Source organism: Eretmochelys imbricata, chromosome 12 (assembly GCF_965152235.1).
Source record: "Eretmochelys imbricata isolate rEreImb1 chromosome 12, rEreImb1.hap1, whole genome shotgun sequence".
In the NCBI taxonomy this organism is placed as follows: Eukaryota; Metazoa; Chordata; order Testudines; family Cheloniidae; genus Eretmochelys; species Eretmochelys imbricata.
Window position 1 is genome coordinate 5,801,328 of NC_135583.1, and position 24,890 is coordinate 5,826,217.

General features: G+C 59.2%; 1 protein-coding gene across 2 annotated transcripts in view; it reads right to left on the reverse strand.

Annotated features, from left to right (window-relative positions):
- FHOD1 (formin homology 2 domain containing 1) overlaps positions 1-24,890 on the reverse strand; it is a 63,394-nt gene that overhangs the window by 7,228 nt on the left and 31,276 nt on the right. Inside the window, exons 4-15 of one of the 2 annotated variants that reach the window (XM_077831123.1) lie at positions 22,151-22,218; positions 20,461-20,566; positions 19,059-19,153; positions 16,734-16,845; positions 13,320-13,414; positions 12,918-13,061; positions 11,774-12,003; positions 11,167-11,274; positions 5,142-5,275; positions 4,376-4,492; positions 2,905-3,746; positions 1,519-1,671 (exon numbers count right to left, since the gene is read on the reverse strand). In XM_077831123.1, the coding sequence (XP_077687249.1) occupies positions 1,519-1,671; positions 2,905-3,746; positions 4,376-4,492; positions 5,142-5,275; positions 11,167-11,274; positions 11,774-12,003; positions 12,918-13,061; positions 13,320-13,414; positions 16,734-16,845; positions 19,059-19,153; positions 20,461-20,566; positions 22,151-22,218 (2,204 nt within the window). The remainder of the gene's footprint in view (positions 1-1,518; positions 1,672-2,904; positions 3,747-4,375; positions 4,493-5,141; positions 5,276-11,166; positions 11,275-11,773; positions 12,004-12,917; positions 13,062-13,319; positions 13,415-16,733; positions 16,846-19,058; positions 19,154-20,460; positions 20,567-22,150; positions 22,219-24,890) is intronic. The other variant, XM_077831124.1, reaches the window with a different exon arrangement.

Genomic DNA, 24,890 nt, shown 5'->3' on the forward strand with positions numbered 1-24,890 from the left:
ACAACCAAACAGCCTTCAGGCCTGCACACTCTTGGTCTCAGCAGAATAACTCTCTGGAGTGCCGATACCCTGGGGGTGCACGGGTGCTTTTCTGCTCACTCTGGCCAGAAGGGAACACAAGGACCGGCAGAGCCGGGAGTGGGGCTTGGCTGGGAGCGAGCACTGCTGTGAGCAAAGGGGACGGGGATGCAGTCTTACAGCATTCTCCAGCCATCTCCAGTCTGCCTTCACAAGGGCTTGGACGCAGGGCTCTCCTTCAAGGGACTGTTAGTTGTTAGTGGGGAACCAGGGAGCAATCAGTCAAGCACCCCTCCTGCAAAACTAAACCACATGGCAGCAAAGGACAGAGTGTGTGGGGGAACCAGAGAAACGCACCCACTCATCCTCCCCAAACCACAGGCATCCACGGACCAAGCCCAGGGCAAAACCAAAATGCAATGAGATGTGATGAACTCTGGAGCTGGAGAAGGGCTTGGAGAGACTAGTCAGCCAGCCTGGGGTAGACATTGTTTGCAAGGAACCCACAAATACCCGGCTCCATGCTGGGGCTGCTCAACCACCATCTAGATGCAGCGACTGTCACACAAGGATGTCAGGAAAGAACAACGCAGGGCCCGTGCTGGACTCTCACTCTCCAACATAGCAGCATCCACAGGCTGGGGAAGACAACGCACCAGCTCCCACGCTCCTAACAGCAGCTGCTTCTCCCCAGAAATCTCCTCCCGCGTCGGTAATGCACTACGGGGAACCCGAGCTGGGGACTGAGCCTGGGAGCCACCCCTGCCTATGTCCCTAAGGAATGACAGGATAATTATTTAAGGCTCCTCTAGCAGAATGTTGGATGGGTGGCTTCCTGGGCCAATGGGGAGAAGATTTCTGACACTCAAGGGCTCTTTAGCAGAGCAGATAAAAACCGAAGGAGAGCCAGTGGTTGGAAGCTGGCCAACAGAATTCAGACCAGAATCAGGTGCACCTTTTTAGCAATGAAGATAACGAGGCACTGGAACAGGTGACCTAGCTCTGGGGCAGATTCCCTGTCCCTTGCAGTCTTTAAATCAAGACTGGGCCTCTCTTTCTAAGAGCTGTGCTCCAGAGGGTGCTGGGGCAGGCAGAACCACACAGTGAAATGCTCTGGCTTGGTCAGACTAGACGATCTAATCTAGGCTCCGTGAAAACCTGCGTGGGACGCACAGGCCTAGAGCCGGAGTGCTGTCGGAGAACACTGCAGGCAGGGAGTGCTGCTGGCCTCTACAGGAGCCAGTCCAGCGCCAGGGCACTAATGGACACGGGTTCAATGCCCTGCTCTGCCACAGACAGCCTTGGGCCAGTCCCTTAGCCTCTCTGTGCATGGCAGGGCCAACAGCCCTGCCCCACACACAGGGGTGCTGAGGAGAAACACAGTACGGCCTGGGACAGGCTTCGGGCAGGGTGACCTTCTGGGGCAGGAGTTCATCTGCTCTTTACTCGGAAACGTTTACTACCAAGAAACGGCTCGTGGGAGGAATGGCTGCAGCTCACCTCAATTCCTTCTTTGTTAATGGCAAACTCGTCGAAGCTGAGAATGGCCGTCTTGATGATGTGAGCGGGTGGCAGCACCGTCAGGCCGATGTTAATGGCATTGCTTCTCTTGGGGTCGAGGACCACCGTGCACTTCTTCCCGTCAGCAGCCTTCTTCGGGGGGGGGGGGCAATGGGAAACGGAAGAAAAGGGGCTGAAAGGCAGGTTAGGAGCGCACGGGCTACCCTGAAACAGCCACATTTCCCCAGCAGGCCCCCGAGCTATTCCAATCAGTGTCAACACAGAGGATCTGGCGAAGGCAGCTCCACCTCCCCACTCTCCCATGCACCCAGGGCATCCTGCAGTGCTACCCCCAGGAGAAGTAAGGCCTTTCCTGACCCCCGCGGGTGAGGAGATTACCCCACAGCACCTGCCATTTCAGAGCACAGCCTTGCACGCTGGTAGGGGTCACGGCAGAGCTCTGGCACTTCCACTATTGCCAGCGTCTCCAGCACCTCCTCTGGCTCAAGTTGGCAGAGATGCCATTGGCCATGCCAGGTGCAAAACGAGCTGCACCTGGAGAGACTGGGCCCCTTCTCTCTCCAGAGAGGGGACACTAAAGCGCCCAGGCTCTCTTGCTCGACTGGCCCTGAGGAAGAGGAGTGGATCCCCTCTCTGGGGTCAGTTACCAAGAAAGAGCGGCATGCACCCCAAACAGACTGTCTGCTACAGAAACTTCTCCTGTAATGGGTCCTGCGGAGCCAGGATCTGTCTGTGCAGGGCAGCCTGGATCCACTAGCTCACTTCCAGCAGAGCTGAATTTCATCCTCTCCTCTTGTTGTGTATTACGCTCCTCCGAGAAGCTGAATTCATTCCACTTTCCTCCCAAAGGGCTACTAGTCCACAGGCTGCGTGTGCCAGCAGGGACTGGATCGATGACCCCGGAGGGTGCTTTCCTACGACGTTCGATGCACCTAACTAAAAGAACCACTCCAGAGGTGCAGTGTCTGAGCATTGCTCAGACTGCAGGCCCAGGACTGTCACCCGCCCAGGCTCCGGGAAGTCCAGCAGGACCACCCTCCTCTTGACGCGACAAGAAAGGGAGTGACAAAGAAAACCCAGCTAATCCAGGGCCTTTGCTCCACACGGAGCATCCCGCATGCTCCAGCAATATTCCTCTGTGGGCTCGAGACACCCACCAGTCCCAGAGAGCCCTGCGTGCTGCTCAGTGAAGACAGCGAAATAGCTGTAATAACCTTCTCTAAGCAACAGAGCGGCAGGGAGAGGGGCGCGGACTGCTTCAGCGGACATGCTATGGCAGCCAGCTCTCGGACCACACCCCACAGTGCCCCGCCACCCACTGCAGGCCGCCAGGACTGGCCTGCTGGCCCCCAACCTGCTGCGTACCTTGGAACTCAGCACTTCCTTCGCTCTGGACTCAAAGAGATGCTCCAGCTTGGCCGCATCAATCTCTACTCTCTCCAGGGACGCCCACATGGTGCCCCGGCCAAACCGGCCAGCCCCAGCGTGGGAACTGTGGTGTTTCAGCTCCTTCCAGAAGAGCTTCACTGTCTTCTTCTTCTTGGCAGGGGAGCGGCCATCTGGCGCAGGGGAGCCCAGCAACTCAGGAGGGGGTGGGGGTGGGCAGCCAGGAACAGGGGGTGGTGGGGGCGGAGGGCAACCGGGGGGAGGGGGTGGTGGTGGGGGAGCCATGAGGCCTCCCATAGCCAGTGCTCCAGTGCCAGGAGGTGGTGGGGGAGGTACATGGAAAGAGTCATTTCCTACTGCCTTTTGCTCGAAGGCATCAAAGTCTTCCTCTTCCCCCAGGTCTGAGAAGTCCAGGTCTTTGATCCTCAGCAGCATGGGGCTGGGCTCCAGACGATCCCACATGAACTCAGAGTCCTTTTTAAATGGGCTCAGGAGGGCCCGCCCCATGCTCTGAGCGTTGGCTTCTGCCTCGACGCTGGACTGGGTGCATGGGAGCCGGATCCGGGCGCCAGAGACCTGTCTGTCAGGGGCCTTGCCATGGGGCCCAGCGTTCTCCAGGTCCCGACCGCCTTGCAGCTCTGCCTGGCTCGGCTGGTCCCCAGCCACTCGTTGGTGCTGGGCAGAGGCTGACGCCTCAGGGAAGAGCAGGTCCCGCTCCGGCGCCACTTGGCTATTGGCAAACAGCATGTCATGGATCAGCTTCTTGTCAGAGGAGATGGTGCTGCAGGGATCAGCGCTCTCCCGCTGGGGGACACAGCGCCCTGTGGAGGAACCAGAGGACAGAGCGTGTCCAGGGCATTCACCCTCCCATGGGCACAGTGCCATTGCCTCCCTGCAACCCAGCACTCTTCACCTCTGCTTCCCTAGACGTCAGGCCATCGCTGGCCTGGCGACCTCTCCCTGCACACTGTCCCGGCTCAGAGGCACAGGTCTCCTGCACTGCGAGGCCCACTGCTGGACAAGGGGCGGGGAAGGAGTCATGGAAAACCTGCCCCCAGGCAGAGTTCAGGCCAGACAGCCACCTCCATAGCAGCTGTTCTGAGTCTGAGAGCTCAACTCTGCAGCCAGGGAGTTACACTACGCTCCCCCAGCTCCCGGCTCTCACTGACTGCCACAGCCTTGGCCCAGGGCCCCCCGAGGTCAGTGCACTCCTGCTGCAGCGAAGTGCTCCCCCGGCACTAGATGCGACTCTCTGGGGTGGCAGTTCAGGCAGCCGCTTGGCTAGAGCCATGGCGAGCGGCAGGGGGATCTGGGAGGCGCCAGGCAGTTCAAGGTGGTGTGGGGGTTGGGTCCCTAGTCACAGAAGCAGGTGTGTTTTGGGGAGGGGAGCAGGGGGTCATGGAGGTTGCAGGAGCATCTGGCCACAGGGTGTCCCAGGGAAAGTCCTTGCCTGATGTGCCGTCTCCTTTCTCGTCCCTCCCCGGAGCGATCCCGACTGATGGCACGTGGGGCTCCTGCTTGTTCGCCGTCTCATTCCGCTCCTTCTCCTCGCTCAGCGCCAGCCTCCCTGCAGCCCGGACACAGCAGTCATTAGGCAGCCTGGCGCCTGCGGGCAGGGCAGGGGCAAGGGAGGGAGTGCGGGCTGGCCCCTGTGGCCTGGGTCGTCACACACCCCACGCCCCACCCACGCCAGGGCTGCACATAGCCAGTGCACGTGTGTAGTCCTCGCAATGGTGGGGCGTTTCCTAGTGGTCGGGTTCCGCTCCTCTCGCGGAGAGGGGGCTCCCTGCATCTGGCGGCTGCTCACGCAGACACGGAGGGAGGTGCCACTGGCCTGACTGGCACCTGTACAGCCAGCCCCACATCCCATGCGCTGCGTGTCTGAGTGTGTCTTGCCCAGGCCCTGCCGTCCTGCAAGCTGTCCGGAGCACCCCCACCCCGCAGGGAACCAGTATGTCTATTGTGGCAGTGGGCCAAGGCCCACAGCAGGATTGGAGTTGGATCCCTGCCCCCCACATGCTCAAAGGCCCCAGGAAGGAGGGGGCTGAGATGAGACCTTGCAGCCCGGCTCCCAGTCACTTGGGAAGGGAGGGGCTGGAAATGACCAGGCAGTGACAGCAAGTTTGCTGCCTTCTCAGGTGGCACTGTCTGGCTGGGGGTGACACACTGCCCCTCTGGGCTGCATGGCACTCACCGGGCACACGGGACCTGCGTACCTGCTGCTGGGGGTGGCTCTAGGCTGAGCTGGCCGCCCCCTGGAATGGCTTCAGCGAGGATGTCAAGCCGCCCCTTGGACATCGCAGACAGCCTCTCCTTTTGGGATGAAGCCAGGTTTTCCAAGAAGCGAGCTCTGCAAAAGAGAGTCCAATGTCTGCGACCAGCCACATGCAGGCAGGGCACAGGACCACGGTGCACATGTCTAGCAGGGGCAGCTGTGTCCCGGGACAGGACTGCTGGCATGCCTGGCACCCTCCGCCCCTCAGTCAGAGCACACACCCCACCATACAGTACGCAGAGCCATGGGTGTCTCAGGCCAGCAGCCGCCTACAACCACCCAGGTCCAGCAGCCTTCCCCTCCCGCTGCCGGGACGGCATGGCCAGACATCCAAGCTCCTGCGCATGAGGAAGCCCCGGTGTCCCCAGCTCCTTCTTCCCACATCGGAGCAGAGAAAACCCAGGCATCCCGCTCAGCTCTGAAACACCCTGTAAATCACCACACTGCCCCCTCTGAGGCCCAGTGGACTCGCCACATCTGACACTCCCAGCCCCATCACACGACGGGCAGCACCCCCGAAAGCTGCCAACACGCCAATCCAGTCTTCCTGCCTAGGGATTCGAGTGATCCCCAGGGCCGGGGTCACACTGCAGTTCCCAGCTGAGACCGTGCTGCCTTTGTTCCCTTCCCCCCACGTGCCAGGCTGCTATGTAGAGGCGGTCGCATTCTGGCCGTGGGGAAAGCAGGCATGCGAGAGGCCAGTGGGTAGACGGGAAGGGCTCAAGTTAAGGTGCCTGAGTACATGGGTTTGCTTTAACTCTCAGCCTTGGGGGTAGCTGGGAATGCAACAAAACCCAGGGCACAGGCTACCTGAAAACAGGGGAGCCAGTTCCCACAGGGCCTGGGGGATCCTGTAGCCTCAGAACTCACTGGGAAACGGGCCGCTCGCCGCAGAATGACGCTCCAGGAATCCAGCTTTCATTTCAGGGTAAGAAGCTGCCCCCACCAGCCCTAGTGGCCATGACATCACCCTGAGATCTGGAAAACGGGTGCAGCTGCATTGCTGTCTCCCCAGTCTGCCCTCAGCCTGAAACAGCTGCTCAGGCTGGGGAGACAGCCCTTCCCCTCACTGCAGGGCTAACAATTAAACCATCATCGTTAGGGCTCAGAGTTAACTACTTTACTGCTGATCGTATTAGCAAGAGATACCCAGCTAATGCGTGCGTCCCTCAGTCCCAAACTGACTCGCTGGTGCCCAAAGCGGCGACCATCGTCTCCAGCTTCCCGGACAACGCCTGGCTCCTATGCTGTTAGGGAAACCTCCGCAGCACACTCCAAGTGGGAAACGGGGTGGCCAGGCAAAATGAACAGCCCAGGGGCTGCTGGCCTGACCAATCGACTCCCTGCCGGATGCAATTCATGACAGTCTGACGTCTGCCACGGAAAGGAAGCCACCGCGATGCCGCAGCCGGCAGCACAACAGGGCCCAGGGGCCTCGCCGCCGCGCCTGTGCCCGGCTGGCTGGACGCCCGCGCCAGCTGTCCCTACTAGTCAGCAGGTCGGTTTCTGCTCGCACCACGAGAGCCGCCTGATGCGATCCTCAAAGGCAATGCGAAGGGATACCATCTATTCCCAGCGCGGTGCTCCAGCCCTTGCGGTGCGGCTTGCCCACTACAGGGGCAGGCTTCTGGCTCCCCCAAAGCTCTGGAGACCTGCCAGGCAAGCACCTTCCCCGGCAGAGGCTCTCGCAGACTCGGGTCTGCAGCCAGGCGCCTCAGACAGGTAAGGGCCCCTGTCGAACTTCGTAGAGTTCTAGCTCCGAAAGCCACTGGCTTCTGGCACTGCCCAGGAAGCCCAGACACTCAGAAAGGTTGAAACACTAAAAATCTTCCAGCACACGTTGGGCTTGAAGCTCGTGGCTTCCCAAGCTAGAGTGCGCTAAGGAACTAGGCAGGGCTGGAGAGTCCTCCTAGGGCTGGGACCAGGTGTGTGTCTAGTGCTCGCCGTGGGGGCTGAGTTACCCACAAAGCACGCTGGAGGTAGCCAAGGAAACCAATCTCCCCTCTTCCCACAGCCCAACCTCTCTGCTCTGGTGGATACAGCCCCTGCCCTGGCATCGCTCTGCCCAAGCCAGGCTCTGACGGGCGCTGCCCCCCAGCTCGGCAAAGGGAAGTGCAGCCACACACATCTAGGGGAGGCAGATGCGTGGGAGCCAATCTGCCCCCAGCTTCCATGACCCATGTGACATTTACCCTAGAGACCACCACCCCGAGCCCTGCTCTGCTCTGGGGGCGCCCAGGCCTGGCTCCAGCGGGACCCAGGGCACATCTGAAGACGAGCACACATCTGTACTTACTCAAACTTCCTCAGAACGGGCTTGTCCCCACACAAAGGGGGGCTCTCCTCTCGCCTGAGAGAAAAGAGCAGTTAGCACCGCTGCCCGGCGCAGCACGGCCCATGCTTTCCGCATGCTTTCCACACGGCAGCCGCCTCTCAGCTCCACTCAGCCGGCGCCCTGTGTCAGGACAGCCCCGAGCCTGAGCACAAACGGGAAAGCACGCCCCAGAGCAAACGGCCCTGCCCCTCCTGTGCTGCCAGCCCCGGCTCTCCCCGGCGCTCTCCAGGCCAATCCATCTAAGGGCACGCCTGGGCCGGAGACGTCACACCAGCACCAGTTCTGACCCAGCTAGAGCGCTAGGAGCAGAAGCGGAGACAGGGCGAGGCGAGCAGCGTGAGGGGCAAGCTACCCAGCTACGTGCAGAGTATCTGGGCTGCCACTGGACTGGGGCACACAGCCCCTCCCGCTGGTCATGGCTATGCTAGTTTTTGCACTCTAGCCTATCAGAGCTAGCGCTGGGACCGGGGAATCACACCCCCAGCTCCAGTGTGGACTTACCCTAAGGGGATGTCTACACTGCAAGGTAAGCCCCGGGTCTGAACTCAGGCTCCAGCTGAAACCGCCTTCCACCTACACGCAAACCGAGCAAACCCAGGGTCCCATAAGGGGGCAGAGTCCAAGCCAGGACCCAGGGTCTGAGCCCTATTGCTTTGCAGTGTAGATGCAGCCCCACTGGACTCGTGCTCTGGGCATCTGCCAAAAATATCCCACCATCCCATGTCCCGACTTTCCTTGTCTTCTTGGCAGTCAAGTTTGGTGGACAGTCAGGTTTTCCCAGCACTGCACCATGACCAAAGGGCTAGAGCAGTCCCATGCTGGGAGGGCGCTAGGAAGTCTGGGATAGGGGTGGTTGGACTCAGGCCTGCGTAGTGCAGTCAAGTCACTGGAGCCCCAGCTTGGGACCCAACCTTTCCTAATCAATGAGTGTAGACACAAGCCCTAGGTTAGCAAATCCCAGCTCTGCTATGTCATGTTCTACTGACCCTGGGCTAACACTGCAGTGTAGACACATCCTCCATCTGCCACCACAGATGGGGCTCCCTCCCGCTGCTCTGAGCATAGCCTCTTGTCCAGCCCAGCGTACATTCCCAGGCTCTGCTGAGAGCTCCCGTCTGGAGAAGCGAGATCCACTAACAATGGGACAAACTGCCATTTGCACTCAGAGACGAGGGGCTCAGCACCCTGCGTGCTCCTCCTGCCCCCTAGGCCAGCCAACAGCCCCCTGGGCATAGTACATGCTGGTCACTCAACAGGCTGCCACCATCAGTCCAGTCACTCCCTCCCTCAGCAGAGGGCCCCCCCCGGTTATAGGAGCAGCCTTGGCGAAGGTCACTGGGGCAAGGAATGGGGTTCCATGCACGGATCAGTCGTTCACAAGGGCTCATGGAGGTGTGGGGGGGCTGCCACCCTTCCCACACCCACCATGCTTCCAGAGGGCATCCCGGCAGCCATTTTCACACCCAGTTTGGGACCCACAGCAAACAAGCTGCCAGTTAGCACAGCCAGCCTCCAGCCACGCACAGCAGCCCCTGGAAAGCGGATTCTAGTGATGCCCTGGGGCAGGCCCAGCTGCTGAACCAGGTGCTGGAACCCTCAAGGGCACCCGGCCATAACCAGGCAGCTTCCTGCTCCTCTCCATCCAAAGGCAGTACAAGGGGCCAGCCCAAATGAACAGCACGAGGGACTCTTATACAGAGACCCCAACCCCGAGGATGGCGCTGCCAGTCCAGCAGTCAGAGTGCAGCGGCTCAGGTCTCACTCAGACATGGGCCTGCACCAGGCCGCTCCGCACTCCCCAGCAGCGGGCTAGCTGGTTGCTCTCTGCGTGCTCTGTGCACTGCGTCTGGGGTTACGTCTGCCTAAGAACCAGCGTGCTGGTGAGGGGAAGGCTGCACGGTGCTCCGCTGGCCCTCGGTGTTGCAGAGAGAGGACGGAGCAGAGGGGGGAAGCGCTGCAGAGACAAGCAGTAGGGTTCCTGCATCGCTGTGGAGGTGTCTGGACGAGCTCAGCCCCGAGAGGAGGTCTCTGGCCCCAGTCTAGGATAATGCCTAGTGTAGCAGGCTCAGGGGTCAGTGATCAGAAAAGATTGGCCCTTGATTGCTGAGTGGAATGTAGATCCCAGCCCAGCGAAGGAGCTGCAGGAAGTGCTTCCCGGCAACACGAAGCATGTAATGGGGACAGAATCGCGTGGCCAGCACTAGAGGAGACCCACGCCGGGAAGCAGCAGCAGCTGCAGCCTCGAACGAGCAAACCCCAGTGCAGCACCCACACTCCAGACGAATGGAGTGCAGGGAGAGGCAGCCTGGACAGAGCAGCCGCAGGCAGGGAGAGGCAACTAGCCAGCAGCACGCCGGGAAGGGTCACATGCACACACACGCAGCCTCCGTGTCACTTACCAAACAGGGGCAGTTTGGTGAAGTCTGAAAAAAGGAAAGGAAGTTTAGGCAGAGGAGAATCAGTGCCGAGAGAAGGAGCAGAGAGCGTGAGAGCTGGAGTTAGAGACGCTGCCCATCCACGGGGGGAGAGCCGCTGGAGCGGAGCCCTAGGGGCAGCAGCTGCAGAGGAGCGGGCCGGCCATTCCCATGGCGCTGGCTGGGATCCCGGTACTCGCAGAGACCCCACTCTGCGGGGGGATGATGCTGGGGCTGCATGCTGGAGGGCCTTCCCCTTTTCCCCCTCTGGGAGGGTACGGATCACCCACCAGACGCCTCCACCCAGCTGAGCTGGGACCCCCCTGCCAGCGTGCTCTCTCCACAGTTTACGTCAGCATGCTGACTCCAGAGCACAGCAATTTCTAGAGCGCCCGCCCCCCGAGCGTGGACAGTGCCGGCTGGGTCCCTCTAGCGCAGTGCGGCCCCCTCCTGCCAGCCCATCCGCTACACAACCCTCCTGCACACCAGGACAGCTTCCCTCCACGCCACTCCCTTCCCATCGTCACCTGGAGCTCCCAAGGAACCGCCGCTCCTCCACGGGGGGGGCTGGCTCCCGAGCCCTAGGAACCATTCGGGATCTCCCACCGGCCTCCCCTGTCCCACACAGCCCTTCTTGCGCAGGCCAGGGCCCCAGGCATCCCCAGAAGAATGGGCTGTCGATGGGTTCCCCTGGTTCCCCACAGGAGGGGTCCTGGGGCTAAGCAGCGCCACCGACCCACAGCCTGAAACACTCTCAAGAGCACATGAGACCATGAACAGGCCCCAGTTCAGGTCACTGCGGGGACATCAACACTGCAAAGGAAACCCCTGGCACCCAGTCTGAGACCCGGCGAGCGGGGAGGGTCTCAGAGCCCGTGCGGGAAAATCCACTCTGCTGTTTTCAGCCCCACAGCGCCAGCCGGAGTTACTTGATTTGGGCTCTCAGACTCATTGCTGCAGTGGTTTATTTATTTATTTTGCTGTGTAGACGCACTCTGGGGTATCTCTGCTGAGACGGGGGGGAGGGGAATGGGGAGGGAAGAGGTGTCTCTGCCAGGTGCCTCCTTGCCTCAGTCCCTCTGGCCCCCCCTCAGAGTCACGCTCCCGTAGTCCTGCCCTGAGCCTCCCCCAGGCCTGTCTCGCGCCGTGCCCCAGCAGGAAGGGTTCCCCAGGGCCAGCACACGCTCCTCAGTTCCCGCCAAGTTGAGGCAACTCACTTGAAAACGCTCCTCTCCCCCAGGCTGGGGTGCTCCCTCTCCTCCGGGGAGGCCAGCGCAGAGAGCCGCACGTTGGACATGCTGTTGTAAACACTCTCGAAGCAGGGCCTGAAACGGCAGCAGTACAGACTCAACCCACGCTCCACGAGCCAGCTCCCCGTAGCAGCCGTGCGGCGTGGGCCAGCGAGGCGTGCAGCCTGGCACGCGCCGAGAGGGGCTCCTGCTGTTACGTTTCAATGAATCACACACAGCACCCCATCATTCACCTGCGGGGGTGCACACGGAGACTCAGGGCCTCGCCGCAGACACTTCATCCAGGGTGCCCACAGGCCAAGCACCCGGACAGGAGCCCTGCAGGTCCAGCCTGGCTAAGCCAGCCCTGAGGAGTGGGAGACGGAGCAGATCCCTGGCTGGGCATGCCCAGCCCACTGCCTCAGCTGTGCCCAGCCTCTGCAGGACCACCACGCCCTCCATCAGCGCAGAACAGTCCTGCACCAAACACCCAAGGCCTCGTGGTGGGCACCAGAACCCAGCTTGGTTCCCGCACACCGCACCCAGCCCAGCGACTGACCAGCCTGCCTATCCCTGCTGGACGCCTGGTACTCACGGAGCTGGGCTGCTCTCCAGCACCACCTCGGCAGTGGGTTCCCTCGGGGGGCTGGAGGGCTCAGGCAGCTTGTTGTCCTCCACGGCTGGGCTTGGGGAGCTTGCACCGGCTCCAGCATCCACGTTGCCACCCAGGGAGCGCCGGCCCCGCCGGTTCTCGTCTGTTTTCCTCCGCTCCTTGCGTGCCCCCGGCGGCAGCTCTTCGACTCCGTCTTCGTGTTTGAGCGAGCTCTGCGGAGAGCAGTGCATGGGCAGAGCGTGCCAGGACACACTGGGCTGCCTCCCAGTGCTGTCGGGCCCTGTTACCCCACACTGTCATGGGGCTCCCTCTGCCCACTGGGCGCAGGTGTTGCCTGCCTGCCCCGGCTGCCTCTGCCCATCTGACCTACACCGTCTCCACGGCGCTGATGCTCTCCTTTTAACCACACGGCAGACTTCTAGCCCTCACGGCTACGGAAATAACCTCCCAGCTTCAAACACATGTGAGCCAAGGCTGCCTCCTCTGCCCGAGCCTGCTGACAGCCTGAACCAATGGCTCCAAGAGGCGTGAGCGCCCCCAGCACTCGTCAGCCTCGCTGCGGGGCAACGGACGTCTAGCCACGGGATGCCAAGTGTGACACAGGGGAGAGTTTAGCGATGGCTGCCCCAGCACAACCCCTCTGTGACCCAGAGACCTTCTCCATCCCTTCTGCGCGCTGGGGAGGGGGCTGGCATCATGCCCGGCTGGTGGGAGATACACCATTGCTGTGTGGGGCAGCGACCCCAGGCTCACCGGGAAGCAGTGAGATTTCCACCAGGCCATTCAGGAGCCTAAGTGCTTGGAGCCTTGGGCATGCTGGGGGTCGGCAGCGCTAGGCCTGTCCCAACAGCCCAGTGACCTGCCCAGGCCCGGTGCGGCTGGAGCATCTGCGTATCAGTACCTGGCAGGCCCTCACCTTCCTGTCCAACCTCCAGGGCATTTCCCTGCAGGCAGGATGCTCCGGTAGGTGTGGCCAGGGCAATCCCAGATCCCCCAGCGTAAGGGGGGGAGGGTCCTTCCAAGCCCCTGGCCTGCACCCGAGGGCAGGGGAGGTGGAGCTCTCAAGGGGCAGCACGTTGGAGGGGCAGGGGGCTGCGGCCCATGGGGAGAGGGGAAATGCACTCACTTCGTAGACTGCGAACTGCTGCTTCACGTCCGGATCCAGGCCTTTGCCGTGCATGTGGTGCTGCACAATGCTCTCCATCCCCTGCTGCTCCAGGCAGTCCGTCACATCGTAGAACGAGTCCTGGTCCGGGAGGGCCGCCAGCGTCTGAGCGACACCGCGGGGACGCAGTCAGGCCAGCCCGCACCGCAGGGGCTAGCAGGCCTCTTGCCCACACCCCCCAGCCCAGGTGCCAGAGCAGGACTGCACAGGTGAAGGGTGGGGGGGAGGAGAAACACGGGGGCCACTCCCAGGAACATGCTCCACCCCACCCCACAGCCGCCAGCTGCTTGTTCTTTTCCCTCTGAGCAGCCGGGGGTTGGCAGGATGTGCCGGGCTGCGGCCGCTCTGCCCCACAGTACTGACCTTGTTGATAAGCGTCATCGCAAACACCAGCAGCTCCGTGTCAGCCCCATTGCGCTCCTCTAAGATTGCAACCAGGTTGGACCATGGATATGCACCTAGGAAACAGCACCACAAGCCTGGCAAACAGGGTCCCCGAGCAGGGCAAGCCTCCTCCTCGTGACCGGTGGGCCCCGCAGTCCAGGCAACCAGATCAGCCACTTCTGGACTCCCCATTCCCCCCACAAGGAAGTGTCAGGGGGCAGAGCCCCCACCAGCTTATTACACAGCACTGTGTGTCCCATGGAGAGTTTTGTCACCTGAGACCCAGGACTCAGAGCTACAGTCTGTTTGTGCCCAGGGAGGTGGGAGCTCCGAAAGAGGATCCTATGTTAACACATCCACCGAGAGCCTCCGAGTGGGGCTTAATGCCATGTGAGGATAATATCTGGGCCCACTGGTCCAGCCAGCACACCATGCACCACGTGCTGGGGAGAGTGACGAATGTGGGAATTCTGGTAATACTTTTATGAGTCTTGTGTGCCTCAGTTTCCCTCTGTGCTTTGTACCACTGTGTGCTGAGTGTAATGCACAGGAGACAGCAGGGAGCTGTCTGGGGTGACAAGAATGGGGTCACTAAGGCCTGGCTGGGATCAACCCACATCAATGGAAGATTTGACAGAGACAATGGAAACCCCAGTGACTGAACCATCGACCCCTGTCAGTGGGAGGCTCTCGGCTTGGCTGGCTGGCTCACGGGTGCACTCCGCAAGGTCCTGCAGCAGGTGGACAATGGGAGGAGGTGGCAGCAGGGGGTGCTTAAGAACTGGGCTCTCACCTGGGACTGAGACAAAAAGGAACAGAGAAGGAGAAAGAAAACCAAGATGGTTCCCAGAGCAGCATGGCTCAAGGGAGGCCCAGGGCCGGCCAGGATGGACTACATCTTAACCTTTGCTTCTCTCTGCTAACCTAAGGGCTTCCCCGTGCTGTCTTCTGCATGACCATAGACCCGGCTGCCTGGTGTCACTGCAAACACTGGCTGAGGTGCTTCGAATGCTGAGGAGGGTGCAAGTCTCTGACCAGGCACCTATCTCAGCTGGCATTGCCAGGCAGAGCTCAAGGGGGAAGCCACAGAGGCTGCGTGGCCTGCCCTTGCAGGGACCCCTGGGGGTCTGGCACACGGAGGGGGTTACTCCTAGGGACTGATTAAAAGCTGGGGTGCTATATCACTCCTACGGCTCCATGACGGGGAGCCCAGGGGCACACGTGTAACAGAGGAAGAAGCTCTCCTATTCCAGCCAGGTTCCTCAAGCTGACGCCCGCCCTCCCCGCTCTCACAGCGCTGGGGGCTCACAGACCTCGCTGCTGCGGAGCGTGGGGCTGGAGCGGCACTGCTCCGCTCCTTCCCCTCCGAGAGCGCAGGGCAGCTTTGGGAGCTATTCTCCATGCTCAGGGCTCCGTCTGTGCGGGAGGCTGCTGCTGCCACGGCAGCCTCCATCCTGCGCCCTGGACCCTGGCCGCGAGGGCTCGGCTTTCCTCCCCAGCGTCTGGTGCAGACGAGTACAGAGAGCCCAGTGGACCAAGGGGGAACGGCAGCAGAGACATCCAGCTTGGCACTGCAGCGTGCTCTCCGTGGGGCTGGCCTGAGAATGGCCGCGAGCCCCCTGGGAGCTGCCAGCCCCTGCAGCAGGCCCGCCCAAGGCAGCATGACGCACCAGGCTGGAACCTGGCTCTCTGACAGCCAGTCCAGAGCGAGGTGTTCTCTGGGATGGCCCTGCACTCCATCTGCCCCCTTCAGGGCATGCACGGCCCTGGTGTGACGGAGGCGCCCAGGCACCACCTGTTACCAGAGGCCCAGCACAGCCTGCACCATGGCGATACCTCATGCAGAAGGAGGATCCCTGCACGAGCTTTACTCCCCTCCTTCTCCGTCTTCACGGCAGAGTTAACCCGGGCTCCGACCCGGGAGTCGCCCCCCTCTCATCCCCCGCTCGCTTCAGTGTGCTGCTGCTTTAAACCCAGGCTAGCTGGCCTGGCTGCAACTGTAGCTAGAGCTCAAACTCTGCCTTCGCTCGGGCTGGTCACAGGCCCAACTTCACAGAGAGGACCCTGGCTCAGCCACTCGACGGCTGACAGTCCTCCACTGCTTTCCCGCAATTCCTCCCACGTGCCCAGGACAGACAAGTTCCCCCACAATTCCCTGGGGCGGAACACCTCCGCTCTCCGCAGCACCAAGCAGCCGGGGACGTGCCCCAGAAGTCCCAGGGCCACACAGGCGAGTGCGGCCCCAGTGCGGACTGGGTAACTGGAGCCTGGCTGTGCAGCCTGGGGATCGCAGGGCACTCACCACTAGGACAGACACTTCAACACCCCGACCGGCCACCAGAGGCCGCTGTAGCACCACGCGCAGGCCAGCACGGCCCAGCGGCTCTCTGAGCCGGAGCACCAGGCTCACGCAGGGCCCCGAGATCAGGACCCAGGCCACCCGGCGAGACCCGCACACCCTCTTCCTCCCAGTACAGCGGGTCTCCCTGTAAACCCCACAGGGCGCTGGCAGCTTCCTTTCCAGCCTGAGACACTGCCCCTAGCCTGGGGCATCCCTGGCCAGTCACCCTCTGCAGGATGCGACTGGGCGGCACTTTAATCTCTTCCCTCCCACAGGACCATCCCGCTCTCCTTGGGGCTCACAGTCCTACCCAGAGCCTGGGCACGGCTCGCCAGGGCGGGGGCCAGCTGCAGCAGCCGCATGGGTGCGCGTTGCTGGAGAAAGCGGCGTGCCCCGGGAACAGACGGCTCTCATGGCAGGCAGGCAGGAGGCTGGAGAGTTAAGGTGGCAGGTTTCCTGTCCCGTGGCAGCTATCTTCTCAATGAACAACCCAGCCCCCGGGCACGCCAAGGCTCAGGCTGGATGGGGAGCTCGCAGGCCGGGGCATCAGCACAGAGCACCCTGAGACAGGGCAGCAGACCGGGCTGAGGACGGGGAGGGCACGGTGGGAGGGCAGCAAGTTACCATCTGAAGCACAGAGCTGCTGCTGAGCCTCCAGAACATCGGAGCGCCGTGCGGCCAGCTGGGGCTCCTGGGGGCACCCTGGGCTCCTCTACCAGCTCAGCTGGCATGCAGCACGATGGGACGTTTATAGCCGAGCCTTTTGAATCGCATGCGCCCAAATCCCTGCCTCAGGAGCATGAGGGTTCAGTTACCAGCAATGCCTTGTGCGCCCGGCATGCCCCGCAGTGCTGACCCGGGCAGTGTGTAGGGCCTGAGTGCGACTGAGTCTGACGCGCGTGTGTGCTGTTACTGTGAAAGGGGGGCCTGTGGGGGGACCCAATGAGGGGACCCATCCAGGGCACCCCTATTTCAATCCCGAGTGTTTGCGCACTGCAGCTCACAGCCTGCCAGCCAGCTTCCCCCAGGCACCGGGGGGTTGCCGTGCTCACCTCTAGCCTGCTCCACTGTGTTGACAGCCTGGATGAGGAGCTGGGCATTGGACTCCGTATACTCCACAAACACCAGCAGCAGCTTCAGCGCCGTTTTCACCACCAGGCGGTACTGGGGAGGCAGAGGGGCATATTAAAGGGGTGGGGTGTGAGGAGCTCGCAGCAGCTGCCCTGGTCCTCAGTGCAGAGGGGAGAGGTCAGGTCCTAGCACACAATGCTCTTGGTGCCGGACGGGCGACTCCTGGTCAGGATCAGGGCCGCACTTCAGCCAGCAAGCTGTGCTGCACAGAGAACAGACTCTGAGGGCTGGTGCCGGCCAAAGCAGAGGCAGCCCCCAGACCGAGCTTGCATTTCTAGTCCTTGCCGCGTCTCCGTCAGGCCAGGCAGCTCCGCCAAGTGCACTGGGGGAGGCCACCTTGTTCACAGCCCACGTCTGCCTGCGGCTGGGCACATTTTGTCCCTGAAGTGTCAAACTCCACTTGCAGCAGGACATGCGGGCGGCTCTACAGCTTCTGGTTCAATGAGAAAGGCCCCCAAAGGGACCCCCTTTACCAGGATCCCTTTAGGCAGGTAGGAAACGCACCGAGTGCCAGCGAGCCCTCCTGGGCACGTCTTCAAACACGCCAACTGAGGTAATGGAAGTTACTGGCTGTAACTGGAGGTTCTTCGAGACATGGGGTCCCTATCGGTATCCCACACATGGGTACGCGAGTGCCCTGCACCCAAGTCCGGAACGTCTTCAAAGCCCTGGCCGTTGACCCACACGTGTGCAGTAATTCTCCTCGCGCTCCCGCCCCGGGGTGTAAGAGGCAGGGCAGGTCGATGCTGCTCCGGCCGGATGCAAAGCAGAGGGGACGGAGTGCAGGGGTGGAATACAGATAGGGACCACACTGCTCAAAGAAGCTCCAGTTACAGTAAGTAACCAACACGACTAGTTCGAGGGCTGGTCTCTAGGTGTATTGCACATGCGGGTGACTGTCAAGCAGGACTCAGACCGGAGGAGGGTGCGAGGAAGCTGGCAGCAGAGGTGCTGCCATCCCTATGGCTGCCTCCGCTCTTGCTGACAGTTTGAACACAGTGCGAAGCGAAAGCGTAGACTGAAATCCACGTCGCCACCCTGCAGACATCCAATAAGGATGCTGGGGAGGCAGCTTGTGCCAAGTTGTGAAACACCCGGGGGGGGGAACTTTGATATGTTGTAGCATTCTCAGATGCATTCTGAAACTGACTTAGAAACCCTTGGTGAGGATATGGCTTGTCCCCACAACCTTCCTGCCATGGATAAATCGAGTGTCCACAGTATCAAGCGCATGCTGGTGGGGATGCTAAAACGGCCACCATTTAGCCAGGTAGCAGCGTCTAGTAGAATCCTTCCTGCTTTGGGTTAGGAGTGGAGACTGCAGGTAGGGGAGGAAGATATCCTCCGACGTTACAAAGGTCTCCATAGGACCCGGAATCCAAAGTGTTCCAGTAGAAGTCCCTGAAGGGCCCGGTTTGCCTGACGTAGCCGGATGGTCTTTGCATAGATAAGCTGGTACCGACAATGACGCCCGGGTCACCGCGGGGCCTCATAGCCTCCTCCATCAGGAGCTTCTTCAGTCGGAGCTCTTAGGCCTCCAGTTCTGGGCAGGAAGGATTTACAGATCCTGCACTTGGCAGAGATACGTGCCTCATCCAGACAGCACAGGCACCAGTGATGCTCATTGCTGATGGAGAAGGAGCGAGGGCAGCAGACGCAGTTCTTGAATCCTGGGACTCAGGCCCTGCGGCAGTAAGAAGGAACTGGAGAGGTGTCGACCTGCACTGCCTCTTGTACCGTCGGTCGGGAGCACGAGGCGAGTCTACGGACACCGCTTTGAAGAAATGCCGGACTCAGGTGCATGGCGCACGCGTGCCCACATGTGGAATACACCTAGGGACCATCGTTCAAAGGAGGACTGCTCTGGAATACATGTGCGCACAGCCCCCACAGCACAAGGTCTGAGCTCTGCAGGTATCTAGATAATAAGCCACCAAACATAGCCCGGGGCAGAGCACTGCTTAACCTGCCCTCAGCAAGCGCGTGCAGAGCCCAGCTGGACAGGGAGTGAGGCACAGGCCTGGCACTGGGGGTGACCGAGCAGGCAGGTTACCCACACGGAGAGGATTCAGGGCAGGGAGTGCAAAAGCACTCAGCAGCCCCACCCCCTAGCACGCTCCTCATGGAAAGTGCAAGGCCAGTGCACGGAAAGCCCTCCCCTGGACAAATCCCAGCTGCAATAAAGCAGAGGGAGTGGAGGCTGGGAGTAGGCAGCAATCGCGGGGCGTGCTCTCGGTGTCACTCACCATGCTTCCGCAGAGCGTGTAGAGCCACTGTACAGTCTCGCTGTGCGCGATCACGCCCAGCATCCCGTCCACAAACAGCATGATCTGGCTCAGCGCTGTGAGGGAAAGAGCAGTGTGACGCGCGGCTAGAAAGGGGTAAACATCCTGCAAAACAAATATCCCTCAAAAGACAGTGAGGAGATCAGGTTTGTGTTTTTGGGTATTTACATGTGTATGAGTAGGGTGGATAATGTAATCAACAGTCCCTGTCTATGTTGTATTCTGATAATTCAGAGATCAAAAGAAGATCCTAGCATTTAACTGAATTGTAAACACAGGTATCTCGGTATTCATCTCTCTTTGAAATGTCCTGTGTCATCCTAATTACCTTTTGTTCCTCGAGGAACTCTGAACTTGCCAAAGGGGACATGAAATTGTATAAAAGATCCTAAGGTCCTGATTCTCTCATCTCAGATCTGCTTAGACTTCATCAGGGAAGTCTGAGTCGCAAGACTGAGGTCCCAGTTATACTGTTACACCCTGAATATGAGATTTGGACACTGGATTGTAACCTATGAACTGAATTCTAGAGAAACTCTTTGCAACTGCGAAGCTCACCATCTCTGCTATGAATCTGATCCTCAATGAATTGAACTCAAGTCTGTCTGTATATTGATCTTTTAACCATACTCTCTTTCTGCTGTGTTTTAATAAATTTTAGTGTAGTTAATAAGAATTGTCTGGAGCGTGTATTTGGGTAAGATCTGAAACATTCAGTAAACTGGAAGGTGATGTGTCCGACCCTTCAGGATTGGTAGACCCTTTTCTTTTATACGATGAAATAAGATTTTCAGAAATCATCATATTTGACGTGGGTACCTGGATGGAGGCCTGAGGCTGGATCACTTTAAGGGAACTGTGTTGTTTGGACTTCTGAGTAACCAGTGAGGTAATAAAGAAGCTGTTTTATGCCGTCTTGGTAATCTAAGTATTGGAATATCCACCAGCTTTTTGGGGATTGTCTGTCCCATTCCATTCACCCTAACTGAGTGACCACAGCTGGCCCCCACTAGGACCCCGGTCACAAGCAGTAGGAGGCAAGGCTCAGCAGGGCTCAGCACCCGCCTTGCCACGCGGTGCAGGGGGCCGTCTCGCACAGCTCCTGGTCAGAGCTCACCGGCAGGCTGGGCCTGGTGCAGAGACACGGCTCAGAGAGGGACAGAGCTTACAATGCCTGCCACCTCCCCCGAGCAGTCCTCCCTCTCCGGCTGGGACTCCCACACCCAGCATGTGTGTCTCTGGGCCATTGGGGGCTCAAGGCCCAAAATCTCCCCTCCCTCCAAACCAGAGGGCTCCAGATAGGCAGGCGAGTGGATCTGGGCCCTACCGGGGGGCAGGCCAGAGGGCCAGTCCTGTCACCAACCTCGCAGGATGTAGTTCTGGTAGTTCTGGTCGGCCTCGGCCCCCACTTTGATTAAGCATGTCAGCCCCTCCAAGTTCACGAACTCTGGCACCAGGTCTTTATCCTCCTGCAGCACAAACCAGAGATCACACTGATCCACCCCCAGGGGTCCAGACCCCACAGTCACGGCTCCAGGGGGACAGGAGGCTCAAACAGGCCCTAGTCGTACCCCCACTAAGGCAGGGATGGAGCAGACAGGGCAAGACTGATAGAGAAGGAGAGCCCAAGGGCTGCCCATACCCGACAGCTAGGGGTGGTGTGGTCCGACAAGGGGCCAATGCCGGCTGTGGCTGTGTTGTACCTAGGGCCCTATGTTCTCAGTTTTTATTTTACTTAATTTTCCTCGGGAATTTACAAAATCAGGTGAAAATCAGTGCAAAAAAACCTATTCGTTTTTCTGGGTAAATATCAGGGTTTATTTTGGTAGACAGAAAGACCGGAAAAAAGTATTCAGCAGATGAATGCTTTGAATTCCGTTCATCAATGTGGTTTGCTGCAGAACGAAGACCGAACTCAGAACACAGTGCCACCTCGGAGTTTAAGAAAATAATATCTCTAATCCCTAAATAAAACTTTTGCTCTGAATAAACAGTTTACTGGTGTACACTTAGAACTATTAGCCTATAAATATTTACATTTAGACATTGAGCCACACCATTTGCAGTGCATACACTCAACGTCACCCTTTTCTCCTGTTTTTGTTTTGTTTTTTATTTATTATTTTCTAATACTTCCTTGTCTTCTGAACCATGTTCTGATACAGATTTCTCTTTTCTTCCCATTTTAGCATGTCAAATCTTTAAACCATTATCTGCTAACAGCTTGAAATGTGTACGTGGTGGGCATGAGATTCATCAGCACATACAGACGCACACGCACTTCAGAACTTGCCTGTTTGCTTATTGTGTGTATCTTCTAGACAAATACAGAGCCTTCCTTCACCAGGCAGCTTTGCATATACGCACAGACTAATGTATTATCGTGATACAATACATTTAATAAGATGTGTATTTTCCTAATAAAACAAGTTATTTTTTATACATTTGAAGGATACAAAAGTAGGGTGAAAATCAGAAAAAAATGAATACGACTTTTTGTAAAATGTGGGAATTTTTCAGTAAAAATCGACTTAAAACGGAAAACAAAGGAGCTTAGCTATACCCTGTGGGTGGGGGGAGAAGGGACCAGTCCTGGCGGTCCCTGCGCTGTACCCCACTGGTTACTGCTGGGTGAGAAGCAGTGGGACAGCGGGGTGTTGCAGGCATTGACAGGTGCGGTTCAAGGCACCAGCCCAAATCTGCAGCCACCCTGGGGGCAGGGGCTGGGTTAACAAACCCATACTGCCAGAGCCCCCACTCCCCAGGCACTATGCCCTGCAGCTCCCTCGGTGTGGAATTGGGGACACCAGGAATCAGGCATTCGGAAAGGCAGGATACATGGGGGCACGTATCACTTTCCAGCACTTGGGGGCTCGTCTGATGGGATCCCCCAGCATCCCCTAATGCCACAGGCCCCCCATACTGTCCCAGAATGACCAGCTGCCCCCCTGGAGCCCTGCACCACACATGGCCCTGGGCACAGACCCACAGGGCCTGAGGTCACTGGGCTGCGGGGTGGGACGATGCCTCACAGTGGGGCTGGGGGAACGTACCTGAAAGAGCTGCTTGAGGGAGAAGAGGGAGCGCCTCAGCTCCGGCCCTTGAGAGTTGTACAGCTTCTCTGGAAAGGAAGAAGACGCAGCTGCTGCATTACGGGGGGTGGGGACACGGACCCTGGAGCATCCCCCAGCAATGGGGAAAACAACGAACCCTCCCTGCTGCAGCCGGAGCAGAGGGGGAGAGCACACGCTGGCCAGGCTCCACGCCCAGCAGGGATCAGCAGGGCTCTCTCTCCCTTTGAGAGGGGACGGAGGGTGGCTGGTGCCATTGACGTGACTTTCACCTTGGGGCAGGGATCAAAGCTGGAGACATCCACCCCGCAAGGAAGGGGTGTGACACAGACGGGCTGGGGCACTGCGCCTGCGAAGCTGGCTGCCCATACTTACGTGCAGGCCAGAGGCCGCTATGCCCGGGACTGAACCAGCCAGGGGCCGAGGGCCACCCGTGCTGCAATGTGGCTTCGAGGGCTCCAGCTGGGAGGCTGCCCGGCTCTGCCCAGCGGGACAGTCCTGCTTCCTGGCCTACCCCGGCGCCTGCCACCTACCGCAACGGCCGGCTCCTCCCGTTTGCAGAACCCAGAGGCCCCCCCAGCACAGGCAGGCGCCCCTCAGCTGACTCCCAAGGGGTCCCATGCACCCATCTCTTCCCCTCGGGGTGGTGGCAAGAGAAGCCCACCGGCTGGGCCCCAGGGTGCTGCAGCAGGGAGGAGGTTGGGAGGGGATGGGGCCAGGTTCCTTAGCCTCTCCCTGCTGAGGTCTGCATGCTGTGGTAACCCCTCATCTCCCAGCCCAGCGGGTTTGTGCCGAGTCCGAAACCTAGGCAGTGCCATTCGCACCAGGAGGGGCGCCCCCAGGGCATCACAGGCCTCCCGTTAGCACAGGGCTCAAGAACCTTCAAGTGACCCAGCTGGGGCCGGCTTGGAACCAGTTCCTGCCAGGGGAAGGCTCTGGATCCCATTCTCCATCCCACGGCGCAAGGCCTGTGTCCTGCTCCCTGAGCCGGTCCATTCCCCACGCCCCGGTAAGGGAGGTGCTCTGCTCTGTGTATGCTGCAGCCCTCTGGAGTCAGGGTAGCACCTGCCATGCGAGAACCTGCCATGGGGAGAGGGATAGCTCAGTGGTTTGAGCATTGGCCTGCTAAACCCAGGGTTGTGAGTTCAATCCTTGAGGGGGCCATTTGGGATCCGGGGCAAAAATTGGGGTTTGGTCCTGCTTTGAGCAGGGGGTTGGACTAGATGACCTCCTGAGGTCCCTTCCAACCCTGATATTCTATGATTCTATGAACCCCTGCAGAACGACACACATTCAGGCCAAGCACCACCACGAGACCACCCACCCTGCTCCTGGGGGCAGCCAGACACGAACGGGATGAGCTAAGTGCCAGCCCAGGGCAGCAGGACAGAGCTAGACACCGTACGTAGGAAATTACCCAATCGGAAAACCAGGGCTAACAAGCACTTCCTGAGCCTGCCAGCTGCAGTGGATGCTTTGAGGAGACTGATGCAGACACGGCACTCCTGCTCAGGAGTCTGAGGGTGCTCCCGCCCCGACAGCTTACAGAGTGGCTTGTGCAGACAGTGCCCTCCACCCCATAGCTGAGAGGGTGTGCAAGGAGAAGCTACGCTGTGCTCTCCCCCTGGCAAGGGCCCGCAGCCAGAAAGCACCCGACATCACAACCACCTAAGAACTGAACTGTCCCCATAAGCTCCAGAGCCACCACCTCCCCCGAGCCCTGCGTTCCCTGTACCCACTCCCTGGGCTCCAGCCCACAGACTCCACGCCAGTACACTTGCAGTTTAATTTAATCACTTAGAAATAAAGTTTAAAAAGAGGCTCAAACTATCAAAACCCTAGGCTGTGAGCAGTTTTTCCATTAAACGTTTCCCAAAAAGTAGTAATAACCCTGACAGACAAATAACTTGGAAGGTAAGTTTCAGAGTTCTAAAAGCGATGCTTATGCAGTTTACAACATTTTTAAACAACTTAACGATTCGCAAAAAGAACAGGAGGACTTGTGGCACCTTAGAGACTAACACGTCCTCCTTCTCTTTTTGCGAATATAGACCAACATGGCTGCTACTCTGAAACGTAATGAGTATAACCTTTAAAAACACCTGTACCGTGAAGGCACAATGGTGGTGCAATCTGTTTTGACATTCGGTGGGACATACACAGCAGCAGTTTGTCATACACAGAATTGCAGTGACGTAAAGCACGTTTTTCTTTCCTTTTCTTTTAAATAAAGGTTTTAATACTTAAATTTAAGGGAGGGATAGAATGAGATTTGATGTCTATTATAACAGGAGTTGAAGTATTTTTTTAACATGGTGTAAAGCAAGATTTGTTTTATTCTTTTCGTGGTAAAAATTGTGTTTGAATTCCGTTTATATCGACAATATGTCAGGGGTGGCCAAAGTTACTGACTGCCCGAGCCGCATATGGCAATCTTCAGAAGTTCAAGAGCTAGGGCACGCCTGCCGGGGCTTGGGACCTCAGTCCCATGGGAGGCGCCTGCCAGGGCTCAGGGCTTCAGCCACGCAGGGAGGGGGGTCTCGGGGCTTCAACCCCATGGGAGGTGCCAGCCAGGGCTCAGGGCTTCAGCTCCCTGCAGGCCTAAAGCCACGGGGCAGAAGCCAAAGATGACACATGGCGGAGGGGCATGTGGGGTCATGTGCCCCCCGCAGATTTTTGCCAAGGTTTGCTGGTCCTACTCAGTCACATGGTGTCGCCAGGC